The 18,634-nt window shown below is 36.5% G+C and overlaps 1 protein-coding gene across 1 annotated transcript in view; it reads right to left on the bottom strand.

The window, feature by feature from the left end:
- KCNH8 (potassium voltage-gated channel subfamily H member 8) overlaps window positions 1-18,634 on the bottom strand; it is a 385,168-nt gene that overhangs the window by 83,098 nt on the left and 283,436 nt on the right. Inside the window, exon 8 of the mRNA XM_029214700.1 lies at window positions 4,440-4,637. Coding sequence (XP_029070533.1) covers window positions 4,440-4,637 — 198 coding nt within the window. The remainder of the gene's footprint in view (window positions 1-4,439; window positions 4,638-18,634) is intronic.

Raw genomic sequence — 18,634 nt, 5'->3', positions numbered from 1 at the left:
TTTGCACGCTCTTCAATTCCATTGGCCTATTTATCTATTCCTGAGCCAACACCATACTTTCTTAATTACTGTGACTTTATTACACATCATGATATCTGCAGCATAAATATTCCAATTTTGTTCTTCTTTATGCTTGCTTACAATCATTTTAGTTCTGCAGTTCCTCTAATTTTTAGAAACATCTTGCCAATTTTCAAAGAGGCACATATATACAGGCAAACACACATCTACTGGGTTTTCAAAATTGAGACTGCATTGACTCTTTAGGTTAATTTGAAAAAAACTGGTATGTTTACAATACTAAGTCTTAAAACCATCACCACTGTATATCCTTCCATTATTTTAAACTATTTGTAAATTTTCTAATGTTTTATACTTTTCTGTATAATAGTATTGCACATTTAAACAATTTTTTTTTGATGTGGACCATTTTTTTTAAGTCTTTATTGAATTTGTTACAATATTGCTTCTGTTTTATGTTTTGGTTTTTTGGCTGCAAGGCATGTGGGATCTTAGCTCCCCAACCAGGGATTGAACCTGCACCCCCTGCACTGGAAGGTAAAGTCTTAGCCACTGGACTGCCAGGGAAGTCCCAGTATTGCACATTTTAAAACATTTATCCCTGTGTATTTGATGTTTTTATAATTTAAAAAATATTATATTGTTTAATTGATTGTTACTAATATATAGAAATACAACTGATTTTTGCATATTGACTTTATATCCATCAGCCTTACTAAATTCACTTATTAATTCTAATAGTTGTTTGAAGCTTTTAGGATTCCTTCTTTGTTTTGCATGTTCTCAAGGTTTATACAGATTTATCTAGGTATGGATTTTTTTTCATTACTTTTGCTTAATCTCTTTGATAGTTTCAAATATGTTTCCCATAAATCAGTGGTGTGCACACTCGTTAATTACAGATGTTCACGTGGAAGCTTTCCCTTCCTCCTCCTTCTCCTCACTCAGCTTGTGAGCGCCTCTGCCCTGGATAATTATCTGGGGTTCTTACACTCACCTGCAACATTTAATACCACTCCTACCTGCTTTTGTAGTAAATATTGCATCCCGGTCATTAGCAATTTCATCGGCCTTGTGTGGGGATTCCTAATAAGATAACTTAGCGTTGATTCCATGGTAATACATATTTTAAATTAAAAAAATAAATTATTTGTATATATTTATAGAAATTAAAAAATAAAATCAATTTGCAGTATATAATGAAATAGATATTTTACAAAAAGTTTTCTAGGTCTTAGTGAATCCGGGCATTTAAACTCACTAAACTTCTGTTGCCTTATATTAAATTGGGGTGTTACTAACCTCTAATTCATAGTGTTACGAGAATTAAATGAGCAAAGTGTTCAATATTGTGAGCTCTTATGATTAGTTCTCAAAATTATGCCAGTAATTTGTTAACTAGGAAATATTAAAATGAAGGCATCATTTCTCTTAGCCTAGGGTAATTGTCACAATAACAGACACAGCTTTGTGAAGCTTTAATTAATAAATCTGAGTTACTCAGATGCCATTTGCCATTCAAAACCAGTGGTTTCCTCAGTGCTGCTCAAGTCACCTAAATGCTTTAATGCCATTTCCAAATGAGCGCTGGTTTTGCACCAGGATAATTTGCTCAATAAATATTTACCAAGTGACAAAGTGGCATTATCTGATTATTTCCCATATCTTTTGGCTTTGTGACCAGCTTAGCTTCTACTCACAATGAATAGCAGGGAATAATAATATCCTTAACAATTTCTGATTCCGGACCACTTACACTATAGTTAGTGAATCAACAGGAAATAAGCTCAATTAGTTAACATATTCTTCCAATGTCAAATTAGTAGGTTAAGCCTTGAGCATTTGAGCATTTCCAAAAATTTCCATCAGGAGTAGAAGAAACATGGGCAAATATTAAATAAATATAGACTGTGTCTGTTTACAAAATGCTTGTCATTCTGCTAGGCTGAAAGATGGGCCATCAAGGAGAGCAGCAATTATATAAGCCATAATACTGGGTATAAAATCACCACCACAGGATTGGCACATTGAATCTCTTCAGAAAACGAGAATTCCTGTTCTCTGCTCCCTAGGCTGTTACTGCTCTACATCGGCCAAAAACCTCTTCCAAGTGCTGCAGTCCCAGCATGCTACCTCAGCAACTCTGCCTTTCCAAGAAATTCTCCCAATCCCTGGCCCCCTTTCTCACTGCTTCTCAATTTCCTAACTGATTTGGCACTTAGCACTTACTGCCTGGTATTGTATTAAATATTAAAATATATATATTAAAACTTATATATATAATATATATTTAATATATCTATTAAAACTCTTTCCACGTATTTCTTCCAAGGTGATCCTAAACTCCTCGAGAGAAAGATTGCCTTTATGCTGCTCTGGTTTCATGGTAGGCTGGATGACTCATTGCTTGAAGTCCCACATAATCAGTTCACATCTGTGCAAGGAAGTTGGTAGAAACCATCTTCTATAATAAGGTGCAAACCTCAAAGTGATATCTGGGACTAAGGTCATTAAGAGAACATGATAATCTCAATTAACATACACACACTACTATATATAAAATAGATAATCAACAAGGACCTACTGTATAGCACAGGGAGCTCTACTCAATATTCTGTAATAACCTATATGGGGAAAGAATCTGAAAAAGAATGGATATATGTAGACGTATAACTGATTCACTTAGCTGTACACCTGCAACTAACACAACATTGTAAATCACCTATACTTTAATATAGAACAAAAATTAAATTAAAAAAAAAGAGAACATGCTTTTGAGGGAATACGGTGGGGCAGAAAGTACTCATAGAACTCTGGCTTAAGAATATTTACTCAATTCAGGTAGACACCCACATCTCCATAAGAACAGCTGTATAATTCACAAGTTTCCATTTATGCATTTAATGACAGAAGTAAGTAATCACCTGGGTTCCAAACTTGCCTCTTTACTTACTGGTTGTATGGCATTGAAAACGTTACTTTATTTCTGCAAGGTTTGGATTTGTCATCTGAAAAATGTGGGTAATAAAGGCATCAATCCTGTCAGTTAGGTTCAGAAAAGAGAAGTGAAAGTAAATATTTCATCTGGGGGAATTTATTATAAAGAACTGTTTTCCCTGGTGTTGGAGTGCTGAATGATCAGCAGGAGAGTCTAGATAGAGGTAACGTGAGTGTGATAGTTGCAGAGCTGGATGAACAAAGAGAAGTGGGGTTACCAGCACCGAGGAGCCCAGAGGAGAAGCAATGGGAGCCACGAGGAATCGGGGCTCTGACTTTGGTTGCGGGGGTACCTCCAGCAGGTGCCGGGATCTCTGAGAAAGCTCAATGAGGCTGCTTCTGAAAGTGCCTGAAGAGGCTGAAGGATGGAGCCACTTGCAGCTGTCTGAGGTGGCCTGCCACTCAACATACACTGCACCCATCAGAACCCGGAAGTTCCTTCCCCCCTCCTCCTGCCTCCAGTCTCCCTCTGGCGCCCCCTATTGGGAGAAGTGACTGATGTCAGCTGGCAAAGAAGAATGAGATTTGCGGAGTCCAAACCACAGCGATACAAAGCAGAGTACAGACGCTGGGTTTGAAGCTCAGACGTAATAGCATAATAACTTCTCTATTTGTTAAATGGGATAATAATGGTGCAGAACCCATAGATTTGCCTTCAGAATTGCTTGAGGTATTGCACTGAAGCATTCAGCACAGAGAATGGAACATAACCGTGATTAATAAAGGTTAAATATTTATTATTATTGTATTGGTGTTTGTTCCTTTTGTTTTAACTAAGCTATCTATCAAACATCCTTAATTTACTATAGTAGTATTAATAAAATTTGATAACCCTCACCTGTTCGGAGCTACAAAATGGCATTTCAAATGTATACCTGTGATTCATGTAACTCACAAACACTAAAGGTAAATAGCATGTTAGGAAGCAAAGTGCCTGCCCTTTCAAAATCAACCATCAGATACATATACACATCACTACATATAAGATAGATAACCAACAAGGACCTACTGTATAGCACTGGGAACTATAATCAATATTTGGTAATAAACTATAAGGGAACAAATCTGAAAAAGTATATATATAACTGAATCACTGTGCTGTACACCTGAAACTAACACAAAATTGTAAATCAACAGTACTTCTGTTAAAAACATATATATATATATATATATAATCAACCATCAGGTAAATGGTTATTTCTTCATCTGTTAGAACATGGAATTCTTGACATCACAGACTTTCATTGCTAATCTACATGTATATATAACTGTTGGTCACTGATTTCCTAATTAGTGCTTTTAGACTCTTCCAATGTAAACCAATCTACCCTGTATTGGGTTTTAGGACAGAGGGAACATAACAGCAACCGTTTGGCAGACACTTGTTCCTTCTCTTGGTCTAAAGGAAGAATATTCCTTACCACCAATCAGCATGGTGCAGATGGAAAAGATCTTTTCTGCATCTGTATTAGCAGAGACATTCCCAAACCCAACGCTGGTGAGGCTGCTGAGTGTGAAGTACAGAGCGGCAATATAGGCACTTCGGATCGACGGCCCCCCCAAAGTATTGTTACCATAGTATGGAGATTCCAGTCTCTTTCCCAGCTCATGAAGCCAACCTGCAATGGAAAAAAAATGAGCCTTTAAGCCCCCAATAAGCCCCCAAAATAAAGTCTCGGTATTAGCACCTGGGCGTAATGATGAATGAACATTTAAGGATACACGAAGTTGCTCAGGAGAAAGAAGAAAGTTAAAAGGAAGTTCAAGGCAAGGAATTAGATTCCATGGCTCTAAAAGCAAAAGCATCACTTTCATGCAACTGTTTTACAACACACACAGCAGAGAAATATGCATTCGAGAGTGGATTGGTGGTCAAAGCTGAACAGGTTACTCTAATGCAAGAACTACCTGCAGTGACAGAACCTGGGATTTCTACTCTCGGTAACAGTGTTGTACATTTCACTAGCTGTTAAGCTTATTTCTCAATTGGAATTTTAAGAAACAAAGGGGTTGAGTGGGTATTTTTCAACCCTACATGATAGTAAACAGCAACCAACACAAGAATCTAGACTTCATATAGGCAAGATGGGCTTTATTTCTTTTCTTTTTTTTTTTGGATGGGCTTTATTTCTAATCTGTACAACCTTTCCTTATTTTATTCACCGGACCTGATATCAGTTGCCTTATAGGTCTTAGCTCATGCTTTCCTCAGGAAGCCTTCTCTACAACCTCATTCTGCTGTTTGGGGGTGGTGGGGGAAAACTGCACAACTATGAGGTTCCTATAATGGAATTGGGCGCCCCCCTACAACTGTTTCACGATACTGGTGTATATATGTGTCAAAACTTACCTAATTAAATGCTTCAAATATGTGCATTTTATTGTATGTCAATTATACTATCATAAAGCTGTAATAAAGCTATGTTAATAAAGATGGGAAATAACAAGTATAATATTAATAATAATACAATGAAAACACAACACAAAGACCACTTTAAAATCCTTTACTGGAAATATTTTCTCTTTATTTTCTCTTTAAAATTTTATATTTAAAAATTCTGTGTGTGTGTGTGTGTGTGTGTGTGTGTGTTATGAAACACTATGGCAATTCAGCTCAACCCATAAGGTCCATGAGACTTTTGCTAAGGGATGTTAGGCATTGACCACTATTTCCTTATTAACACTTCATTTAATGGCTGCCCAAGAAGAGATGGAAAGTCATTACATCGTTTAAGTAGTAATAATGCTGTCATTATTAACTAAAGTTATAGATTATAAAACTGTGCTAGGTAATTAAAATGCAGATTTGAAACAACTGGGTTCCTTGAGATCAAACAGAAATGCTCAGTGGCAAGTACTCTGTCTCATTTATCTTGTCTCTAGAGAAGTGTTTCTCAACCATTAGCTTGCCTCTGAAATATCTAGAGAGCTTGTTAGAGACAGCCAGGTCCTATCCCTGGAGTTTCTGGTACAGCACATGGGAAGGTTGGGGAGAAGGGCTGAGAATTTCCCTTTGTAATAGGTTCCCACGTGATGCTGATGCTGCAGATCTAGGGGACCAAAGTCCTTCGACTTCGCAAAGTCACCTTCTAGAACAATAGATCTCAATGCTGACTACAGCTGGGAAAGCATTTTAAAAATACACTGTCCAAGTGCCACCTCCATGTACTGAATCAAAATTTCTGGTTCCGAGTTCAGGTACTGATATTTTAAAAAAGCTCCCCAGTAGAACCTGATGTGAAGATAGAACTTAGAACCATTATTCCAGAACTTAGCAAAGCCCCTAACAATAGTAGAGTTTAATAAATATTATTTCTAAAAGTGAAAGAATTAATGAACATATAAATTGTTCTTGCCCTCTGCAATAATATGACAACACTGATGCAATATAGCAACACATGAGCATTTATAAATTTGTACTAGATTTCTGCACAAAGTATAATGAATGTATTTTTTGATGATAGAGAATAATAATAAAATGAAAATTACACATTATGAGAGCTGACACCATTAGTAAGCTATGACCATTTATTCTGTCTGGAAAGGCTTCGTGAAGGAATAAACTCCACATTCAAACACAGATTTAAATCTGGACCCTTCCATTAAATCTGGACGTTTCCTTCCATCTTTGGGAATGACTAACTTCTCTGAGCTTCATTTTCTCATTTGTAAAAACACGGACACTATCTAACTTGTACAGTTGCAGTGGGATTAAATGAGATGCCACATGAAGAAAGGCCAACCCCTGTTAGTGGCAGATATTATATTAGTATATAATATCTCTTTTCTTTCTCTTTCTCAGGTTACTTAAATTGGAACAGAGAAAGTACAAAATTCAGAAAGTAAGAGGAAATATGAGATCAGGAGTGAGTCATAGTGGAAAAGGAAGGTGGTGACTAAGTGTACTCAGTGGGACCCAAGGGTGCCATCTGATAGAACTGAGCATTTCTTAACTAATAGAGATGACAGGGAGGAAATCTAGGTGACAGTAGTTTTAAAACTGGGGGAGTTATACACCCATTTGTGAACCTGAAGAAAGACATGCTCCTTTTCTCAGGACAAAGCACACATGGAGACACACACACACAATTTTGTGTACATTTTCAGGTGGTTCGTGGCCTTTTCCTACAGGCTGGGTCCAAGGGCCCAGATTAAAGAGTCCTGCTCTAGAATTTTAAGTGAAGGGAAGGAGGAAGTGATAAAGCATGATTTGGTAAAACCTGGTTTAATCCTGTATGGAAAAAGATTTCGACGTAAAGACAGCTTATCGAAGATTAATTAAAGAGATATCACAAAAGCAAAACACATGTGCGTTTAAAAAATATTACTGGTGTATTTGTATGCACTGTAGGGGGAGAGTCAAGACAAGTAAAATCAGGAAGCAGAGATGACATCTGAATAAATCATTGTACGCAGGATGCTGATTTCTGCAGAAGGGCGCTCTTACAGGCCTTTGACCCAAGCCTTGTCAAGTACGGCCAACTACAAGATGTTGAATGGCTGGTGGGTTGGCTATTTCTCAAGTGCCTTCCAAGCAGTGCTCTGAAAGTGATGTCATGTTTCTGCTCAAAAATGAAGTGATTAGAGGGGCTTGCCCCTTTGTTCCATGTTGGTCATTCCCACTAATTCTGGGGAAGTCTGAGCAGCTGAAAAATGTCATTTTGCCCAAAGAGTAAATATTGCATGACTAATTTTTTTATTTGATGCACAGAGGAATGAGAAAAACACCACCACACACAGTAAAGCCACTGCTTCCTCTTAGCTGAATCAGCTATACAATCAGGTCATGAATAAAAAACTGGATCCATCTACTGATCTTGAATTTGCTTACAGAACCTCAAGTTTTCTTATTAGAAAAATAAAATCAAACAAACCCAGCCAAAACCTTTGATTAAATTCCTTAATTGTAACAAAAGTAAAACATTGAAAAATTCTCCAAACCAAATCAGTTTTCATAGAATTTGATTTTCTTAATAAAATAGGATAAGATTTTGTGATAGGTCATAAGGATTATATTAGATTATACTCTCACTCAATTCCTGTTCATTTACATATGTGTGAAACTGTCTCAGAAGCGATTTAGGGAGCAAAACACAGACAAACAACAGACCTACTTTTGTTGATATATCTTTTCTGTCTAGCCAACTGTTCTGTCTATTTTCAGAAGCATCTTGTTTTTTAAGAAGGGTTGTTACTAAACTGTGTTGCAGCTATTGGAGCACAAGCAATAATGATGATAAAAAAAACTTGGTAACACGGAAAGGAGGTAACACCCACAAATCCGGGGATGGGCTCTGGGGGCTAAAAAAAACTTCTTCACAGAACAGCTTGTCCGAAATGAGAGCACATGTTCCACTGTAACAAGACAGCATGTCACTGTACTGTATAGAAGAAGCAATTTAACCAATTTGGAAGCCAATCTTTTTTTAATCTAGAGAAACCCATCTCTAAAGGGATGTCCTAGAACAGTCTGTCTGCTTTTGCTTGATTTTTTTCCCCTAAATTTTGAAGGAAAAAGCATACACAAAATGAAGTAGAATCTAAATATACTGGATACACTGCCATCTGATAAAAACAAAAGATATCGTAAAATAATCCTGTCATCACCAAAATAGATTAGATGAATAAAACAGAGGAGATTTATGAAATAAATATCAATTTCAAAGATAGAATGACTCTTAATGACCACGCCCAGAAGAGCCTATAATTAAGCATGATAATTCAATCCATATACTTTTCATTGCATACTTAACCAGTATTTTGCTTAATGACATACTTTTAACTCTAAACAGGAGTTTCTTTTTATTTTAATCTAGGTTTCATACGGTAATATACTTACTTTTATGGTGCATATGTTTACATTCACAGTTTGTTCAGGTGTGACCTGCTTTATACAATAGATGTGTCCCTGAAAAGTTTAGTTTATATTAGTATTTGGTAAATTAACAGATATTTTAGCTTTAATGAAAGGAATAGAAGCATGTTATTTAAGGAAAGCCTATGGGAGGGTGTGGCCAAGATGGCAGAATAGGAAGATCCTGAGATCACTTCCTTACATGGGCACACCAAAATGACAAATACTTACAGAGCAACTTTGAGGCAAAAGTGTAGAAGACTAGAAGAAAAGATCTTCTATAACTAAAGATGTAAAGAAGGAACCACAAGGTAGGAGGGGTGGAGATGGGGTATAGTCAAGACCCATACCCACAGATGGGTGACCCACAAACAGGAGGATAATTACAATTTCAGAGGTTCTCCCCAAGGAGTGAAGGGTCAGAGTCCCACCTCAGGCTCCCCAGCCTGGGGATCCTGCACTGGGAAGATGAGCACCCAGAACATTTGGCTTTGAAGGACAATGGGGCTTACTTTCAGGAAAGCCAGAGGGCTGTGGGAAATAGAGACTCCACTCTTAAAGGGCACACACAAATTCTCACACATTCCAGGACCCAGTGCAGAAGTAGTCATTTGAAAGGAGTCTGGGTCAGACACACCTGCTGATCTTGGAGCTCACCCTGGGGTCAAAGACGTTGGAGGCAGACATTCTGGGGAACTTGTTCTACCATAAGGATGCTGTTGCTGGCAAAGCACCACTTTGGAATCCTCCCTCTAGCTTATTAGTGTTGGGACCCAGCCCCAACCACCAGCCTGTCAACACCGGTACTGGGACACCTCAGGCCAAGCAACTAGCCTGGCGGGGACACAGTCTCACCTACCAACAGGCTGGCTGCCTTAAGACCCCTTGAGCCTGCAAACACTCTGGGACCTGGCCCCACCCACCAGAAGCCAGCAACCTCCACAAAAGGCAACCAACCAGACTGAGGGCCAGCCACACCTACCAGACCACCCACAGTAGTGAGTCTGCCAGAAGAAAAGGACTCACACAACCCATACAGGGGCACCCCAAGAGCATATAGCTCTGGTGACCAGAGGGGAATGTGCTGCTGGGATGCATAGGACATTTCCTGCCAAAGGCTACCTCCCCAAGGCCAGGAAAAGTAACCAACCTACCAAATACATAGAAATAAGAACAGCAAATTAGGCAAAATGAGACAAAAGAGGAATATGTTCCAAATAAAGGAACAAGATAAAACATCAGAAGAACTAAGTGAGACAAGGAGTCTACCTGATAAAGAGTTGAAGGTAATAGTTATTAAGATGTTCAGAGAACGTGGGAGAAAATTGGATGAACAGAGTAAGAAGTTAGAAGTTTATAATAAAGAGTTAGAAAATATAAAGAAGAACCAAACAGATGAAGAATAACATAATTGAAAGAAAAAATACACTAGAAGGAATCAATAGTAGATTAAATGATACAAAGGAATGGATCAGAAAGCTGGAAGACAGAGTAGTGGAAATCACTGAAATAGAAGAGAAAAAAAGAAAAAAAAAAGAATGAAAAGAAAGTGGACAGTTTAAGAGACATCTGGGGCAACATCAAGCACACTAACATTTGCCTTGTAGGGGTCCCAGAAGGAAAAGAGAGAGAGAAAAAGGCAGAAAACATACATGAAGTCATAATAGCTGAAAACTACCCTAACTTGGGAAAGTAAATCCAGTTCCAGGAAGAACAGAGAGTCCCAAAGAGGGTCACACCATAGCACACTGCAATTAAAATGGCAAAAATTAAAGATAAAGGGTGAATATTAAAAGCAGCAAATAAGAAGCAACTGTTACATACAAGGGAACTCCCATAATGTAATCAGCTGACTTTTCAGCAGAAACTGCAGGCTAGAAAGGTGTGGCATTCTCTATTTAAAGTGATGAAAGGGAAAAATCCACAACCAAAAATACTCTACCCCACAAGCTTTCATTCAGATTTGATGGCAAGATAAAGAGTTTTATGACAAACAAAAGCTAAAAGAGTTCAGCACCACCAAACCAGCTTTATAAGAAATATTAAAAGGACCTCTCTAAGAAAAAAAGAAAAGGCCACAACTAGAAATATGAAAATTATGAGGAAAATCTCACTGGTAAAGGCAAATATAAAATAAAGGTAAAAAAATCAACCATGCGTGAAGCTAGTAGGACGGTTAAAAACAAGGGTACTAAAAGTCATCTATATCTACAATAAGTAGCAAAGGATACACAAAACAAAAAGATACAAAATATGATGTCAAAAATTATAAACATGGAGGTGGGGAGTAAATGTAGGGTTGTCAAAATGCTTTTAAATTAAGAGATCACTATTACTAAAATAATCATGTATATACACAGGTTGTTACATATTAACTTTATGGTAACCACAAGCTAAAAGTCTATAATAGATACATTCACAAAAAAAGAGAAATTAATCCAAACATAACACAAGATGCAGTCAGCAAATCGCAAGGAAAGAGAGCAAAAGAAGAAGCAAGGAACAAAAAAGAGCTACAAAAGCAACTGCAAACAATTAACAAAATGACAACAAGAACGTAAATATCAACAATTATTTTATATGTGAATGGACTAAATCTTCCAATCACAAGACATAGAGTGGCTGAATGGATACAAAACAAGACCCATGTATATGCTGTATACAAGAGACTCATTTCAGATTTAAAGACACACACAGACTGAAAGTGAGAGGATGGAAAAAGGTATTCCTTGCAAATGGAAATGAAAAGAAACCCAGGGTAGCAATATTTATATCAGACACAATAGACTTTAAAACAAAGACTGTAGCAAGAGACAAAGAAGGACACTGCATAATGATCAAGGGCTCAATGCAAGAAGAAGATATAACAATTATAAACATATGTGTATCCAACATCAGAGCACCTAAATACATAACGCAAATATTAACAGACCTAAAAGGGGAAATTGACAGTAATACACTAATAGGGGACTTTAACACCCAACTTACATCGAAGGAGAGATCATCCAGAAAGAAAATCAATAAGAAAACATTGGCCTTAAATGACACATTAGACCAGATGCAATTAATATATATATACAGAATATTCTATCCTAAATTAGCAGAATACACATTCCTTTCAAGTACACATAGACCATTCTCCAGGATAGATTACATTCTAGGCCACAAAACAAGTCTCAGCAAACTTAAGAAAACTGAAATCATATCAAGCACCTTTTCTAACCAAAATGTTATGAGACTAGAAATTAACTACAAGAAAAAAAATGTAAAAGACATAAGCACGTGGAAGCTAAACAATATGCTACTACACAATCAATGGATTACTGCAGATCAAATCAGAAAAAAAAAAAAAACACCTGGAGACAAATGAAAATGAAAACACAACTATCCAAAATCTGTGGGATGCAGCAAAAGCAGTTCTAAGAGGGAAGTTTATAGTGATACAAGCTCACCTCAGGAAGCAAGAAAAATCTCAGATAAAAAATCTAGCCTTACAATAAAAGGAACTAAAAAACAAACAACAGAACCCAAAGTTAGTATTAATAGAAGGAAAGAAATCATAAAGATTAGAGCAGAAATGAATGAAATAGAGATGAAGAAAACAACAGAAAAGATCAATGAAAATAAGAGCTGATCTTTGAAAAGATAAACAAAATTGATAAACCTTTAGCCAGGCTTATCAAGAAAAAAAGAGAGGGTCAAATCAATAAAATCAGAAATGAAAAAGGAGAAGTTACAACTGACACCACAGAAATATAAAATATCATAAGAGATTACTAAGAACAATTATACACTAATAAAATGGACAACTTAGAAGAAATGGACAAATTCCTAGAAATGTACACTCTCCCAAGACTGAACCAGGAAGAAATAAAAAATATGAACAAACTACCAGTAATGAATCAGTAATTTAAAAACTCCCAACAAACTAAATTCCAGATGTCTTTACAGGTGAATTCTGCCAAACATTTAGAGAAGAGTTTACATCTATCCTTCTCAAATGATTCCAAAAAACTCCAGAAGAAACACTTCTGAGCTCATTCTATAAGGCAAGCATTACACTCATAACAAATTCAGACAAAGATATCACAAAAAAAGAAAATTACTGGCCAATATCACTGATAACATAGATGCAAAATTCCTCAACAAAATATTAGCAAACAGAATTCACCAATGTATCAGAGGATCATACCCCATGATCAGCTGGGATTTACCCAGGGATGCAAGGATGGTTCAATATCTGCAAATCAAGCAATGTGATACATCACATTAACAAACTGAAGAATAAAAATCATATGATCATCTCAATAGATGCAGAAAAAGCTTTTGACAAAATTCAACAAGATTTATGATGAAAACACTCAACAGAGTGAGTTTAGAGGGAAAGTACCTCTACATAATTAAGGCCATATATGATATGTCCACAGCTAACCTCATACTCAGTGGTGAAAAACTGAAAGCTTTTCTTCTAAGATCAGGAACAAGACAAGATGCCCACTCTTGTCACTTTTATTCAACATAATATTGGAAGTCCTAGCCACAGCAATCAGACAAGAAAAAGAAATAAAAAGAATCCAAATTGGAAAGGAAGAAGTAAAACTCACTGCTTGCAGATGATATGATACTATATACAGAAAGCCCTTAAAGACACCACCAAAAAGCTATTAGAAATAATAAATGAATTCAGTAAAGTTGCAGGATACAAAATTAACATACAGAAATCTGTTGCATTTCTAAACATTAACAACAAACTATCAGAAAGAGAAATTAATAAACCAATACCACTTACAATTGAATCAAAAAGAATAAAATACCTAGGCATAAATCTAACTAAGGAGGTAAAAGACCTGTGTTCAGAAAACTATAAAACCCTGATTAAAGAAATTGAAGATGATTCAAACAGACGAAAGATATACCATGTTCATGGATTGGAAGAATTAATATTGTTAAAATGACTATATTACCCAAGGCAATCTACAGATTGAACACAATCTCTATCAAGATACCAATGGCATTTTTACAGAACTAGAATAGTTCTAAAATTTATATGGAAGTACAAAAGATCCCAAATAGCCAGAACAACTTTGAGGAAAAAAAAAGAAAAGTTGGAGGTATCATGCACCCTGATTTCAAACTATATGTCAAAGCTACAGTAATCAAAACAGTATGATACTGGCACACAAATACACATATAGATCAATGGAACTAAATAGACAGCCCAGAAAATGAACCCACACTTATGTGGACATTTATTCTACCCCAAAGGGGGGCAAGAATATATAATGGGGAAAAAAGAGTCTCTTCAATAAGTAGTGTTGGGAAAACTGGATGGCTACATTCAAAAGAATCAAACTGGACTACTCTCTCACACCATGCACAAAAATGAATTCAAAATTGATTAAATATAAGACCTGAAACCACAAATCTCCTAGAAGAAAATATAGTCAGTAAGCTCTTTGACATCGGTCTGAGTAATATATTTTTTTTGGCTATATCTCTTCATGCAAGGGAAACAAAACCAAAAATAAACAAATGTGACTACATCAAACTAAAAAGTTTTTTGCACAGTGAAGGAAACTATCAACAAAATGGAAAGGCCATTTACTGAATGGGAGAAGATATTTGTAAATGATATTTTCAAGAAGAGGTTAATATCCAAAATATACAAAGAACAAATACAACTCAACATCAAAAAAAAGATCAGATTAAAAAATGGGCAGAGGATATGAACAGCTCCAAAAAAGACATACAGATGGCCAACAGGCACAGGAAAAAATGCTCAACATCACTAATCATCAGGGAAATGCGAATCAAAACTACAATGAGACATCACCTCACACCTGTCAGAATGTCTATCATCAAAAAGAAAGAAACAAGAAGTGTTGGTGAGGATGTGGAGAAAAGGGAAACCTCATGCACTTTTGGTGGGAATATAAATGGAAAACAGCATGGAGATTCCTCAAAAAATTAAAAACAGAACTACTAAATGTTTCAGCGATTCCACTCCTGGGTTTTTATCCAAAGAAAACAAAAACTCTAAAACTATATATGCACCTCTGTTTATTGCAGCATTATTTACAATAGCCAAGATATGGAAGCATCTTAAGTGCCCATTAATAGGTGAGGGGATAAAGAATATGTGGCACGTGCACACACACACAGTGGAACGTTAGCCATAAAAAATGAAATCTTGCCACATATGACAACATGAATGGACTTAGAGTATATTATACTAAGTGAAATAAGTCAGTCAGAGAAAGACAAATATATGATTTCACTTACATATGGAATCTAAAAATCAAAACAGATTAACAAACATAACAGAAACAGAGTTATATGTGGAGAGAACAGGTGGTTGCCAGAGGGAAGCAGGGCGGGGGGAAGAAAGAAATATATGAGGGAGATTAAGAGGTACAAACTTCCCATTGCAAAATAAATGTCACAGGTATGAAATGCACAGTGTGGGGAATATAGTCAATAACTGTGTAACACCTTTGTACGATGATATACCATAACTAGACTTATTGTAGAGGTCATTTTGAAATGCATAGAAATATTGAATAACTATTTTGTGTAACAGGAACTAACATAGGTCAATTATATTTCAAAAACAAACAAACAAACTCACAGGAAAAGAGATCAGATTGTGGTTACCAGAGGTGGAGGGTGGTGGGTGGAATTGGATAAAGGTAGTCAAAAGGCACAAACTTCCAGTTATAAGACAAATAAGTACTAGGGATTTAATGCACAACATGATTAATATGATTGACACTGCTGTATGCTATATATGAAAATTGTTAAGAGAGTAAATACTAGTGTTCTTATCACAAGGAAAAATTTTTGTCTATTTCTTTAATTTCATATCTATTTGAGATGATGAATGTTCATTCACTAAAGTTACTGTGATAATCATTTCATGATGTATGAAAGTCAAATCATCATGCTATATACCCTAAACTTGTACAGTGCTGTATGTTAATTACATCTCAATAAAACTGGAAGAAAAAAGGAAAGCCTATAGTGAATCTCTTTAGTGTTATAAAACACTTCAGTAATATGAAAAACCATCCAGTAGAACATGAGCTTATGAAATCAGATTTATATGTGTGTGTAAAGATGAGTTTATATGGATAGAGAAAAGAGAGAAAGGATTAGCACATGTATCATAACATCTATAATTCAAAATGGTGTTTTACTTAATTTGGTATGAATGAACCCTGTTGTAATGGGGTTTAGCTAGAAACTAGAATGGAGCCCATGTTAGGGGTTTTCTTTTATAAGCTGACACAGAGTTAATACTTTATTGAGTGCTTCTATCTTATTTATATGCACTAACCCTATAGAATAGGTACAATTATCATCCACCGTTTGATTCATTATTTCATTAATCATTACAACAACTTAGAAATTATTATCCCCATTTTTAAAGATGAGAAAACTAAGGCTCAGAGAGATTAAATGCGTGTTCAAGATGGCAGAGTCAGGATTTTAATCCAGATCTGTGTGCTTTGACAGCCCAGATTCTATGTCTGCTGTGCCATAGTGTTTCACATGCTATATGCACAGACCCAACGGCACTGGTGTTGCAGCATGGTTGAATGCCTTTACAAGCAAGTTGCCATTTATATTATGCTATATATATATATACATGGTGGAGAAAGAAGTCATCTTAGCTAAGGCTCTCTGGAAGCAGAGAAGCCTTTAAGTGTAAGTAATCTAAGTGTTGGGTCCATTACTGTAAATATCCTTAGGAGATGATAAGGAAGGGACACAGAGAAAGGAAGCAGCCAATGAAGCAAGCCTAATCCAGAAAGCTACCACTACCGGCAACTGGCGCTTAATCCTATTGGAAAACGCTGGGACCAGTGTAGAACAAACTCTTGTTAGAGCAGGGGAAGATTTGCACCATCTCTCGGCCATCGTTGATTGGGGACTGCTCATAGAGAGCATTAATTCCCCACACTGCCATGCCCGCTATCAGAGGAGCCTTCCACAGCTTGGGACAATGCCTCAGGCAAATCGATCAGACCCTAAGGATGAGACTCAGACAGATTTAGGGGACATGGTGGGGTACCAACAACATTCGCAACAGCAGCCAACCTCAACTCAAGGCCAAGTATAATATTTGACTAGGCATTTTCTTTCATATAACATCATTTTCACCCAACTCTCAAGATAACTCTGCTTTTTTTTTTTTAAACTGATGGAGCCCCAACAGAGAATTTGAGCAATTTTCTCTTCTTTTTTTAGGAATTGTTATAACTGAGAGGTAAATCCATCACTCTCTAACTTAAATATCCATGTCTTCCTGCTATATGACACTGCTTATAAAGAGGTAATCATTTAAAATTATCATTTAATTGTGCTTATTGAAACCATTACTATATAAGTTTGCATTTCCAGTGTCCACTTCTGCTTAGAGGGGGGAAATATGTCCCAAAATAAATAAAAAATAAATAATCTCAGAGAAAATAGAAGATTTATCCAAACGTAATTCACAGTGTAGACATGGAATAACGTGGTATTTAGACCCTGAATATTATTGGGCTGGCTAAAAAGTTCATTCGGGTTTTTCTGTACCATCTTATGGGAATACCCCAGTGACCTTTTTGGTCAACCCAATACTTTAAAAGTCATCAAGAAGTTCCTAATGTAAATTCCAAGCATAGAAAATACTATAGTTAACATTTGCTTCCCCTCACCCCATAACTCTGATAACATACTTAATCTTCTTGGACATCATTAGGGTGAGAGGTGGAAGATCACTGTGATTCTTGTGAGTGATAAGGCAGCAAGTGGCTGGCTGGGAGAGGCAAAGCAGAGGGAGACAATGATGGCTATGGGCCACAACATGAGAAATTCTTTGACCTCTTCAGTCTTCTTGGCCAGGGGCTGAAATGTGGGACTGCTTAGTTGCACAGGTGACTGACAAATATCAGGAGAAATGTCAGAAGTTTGAGTGTGTCTGTGTGTTTATGTGTGTGTATGGGGAGCGTGTGGCAATTGAGACCCAACACAATTGTGAGATACTGTATTTGCTGCTATAGATACTCAAAAAGAGTTGTTCACCCCAAACAAAATATCAAAGAAAAACTTGAGATTTCATCTCTATTGTCTCAAAATATCTACACCTACAGCATTGATAACATCGTTGATAAGAAACATACTTGTCTCCATTCTTCAAGGTTCATCCAGTGCCTGCCGCCATAATTTTTTGTTTTGTTTTTTGGTTTAAAGAACATTTTTTACTTTGGGATAATTTTAGCTTAACACAAAAGTTGCAAAGAATACAGAGAACCCCTGTACACTCTTCACCCAGTTTCACCTATTGTTAATATCTTACATAACAGTGGTACACAATCTGTCAAAATTATGAAATTAACATTGTACATTACTACTAACTAGACTATGGACTGTCTACATTTTAACTGAAGAAACAGAGTCAAGGAGAAGTTCAGTGACTTAGCTTCCAAAACTCACTCTCGACCTTCCACCTTGTCCCCGTTTTAGAGGATGCGACTGAGGACAAGACTAGAGGAGCACAGGCTGTAGTGGTATTTGATACTGATTCATTGATTCCACTAAGGAGGAGGTCCCAATCTGAAGAGGAACTTCATTCCTTGGAATTCCCACGAATCTCACACTTTGGTTCTCACAAACTAAGAGGAGACTTACATTTCTGAAGTGGTACAATCTACCTTTGAGGCAAAAGTCTGAAACAAAAAGGATTAATCACAGAATAGTAGAGACTGGACTTTGAGT

Source organism: Monodon monoceros, unplaced genomic scaffold, assembly GCF_005190385.1.
Source record: "Monodon monoceros isolate NGI ecotype Baffin Bay Population unplaced genomic scaffold, NGI_Narwhal_1 Super_Scaffold_11, whole genome shotgun sequence".
Lineage (NCBI taxonomy): Eukaryota > Metazoa > Chordata > Mammalia > Artiodactyla > Monodontidae > Monodon > Monodon monoceros.
This window is presented reverse-complemented; position numbering and strand designations above follow the sequence as displayed.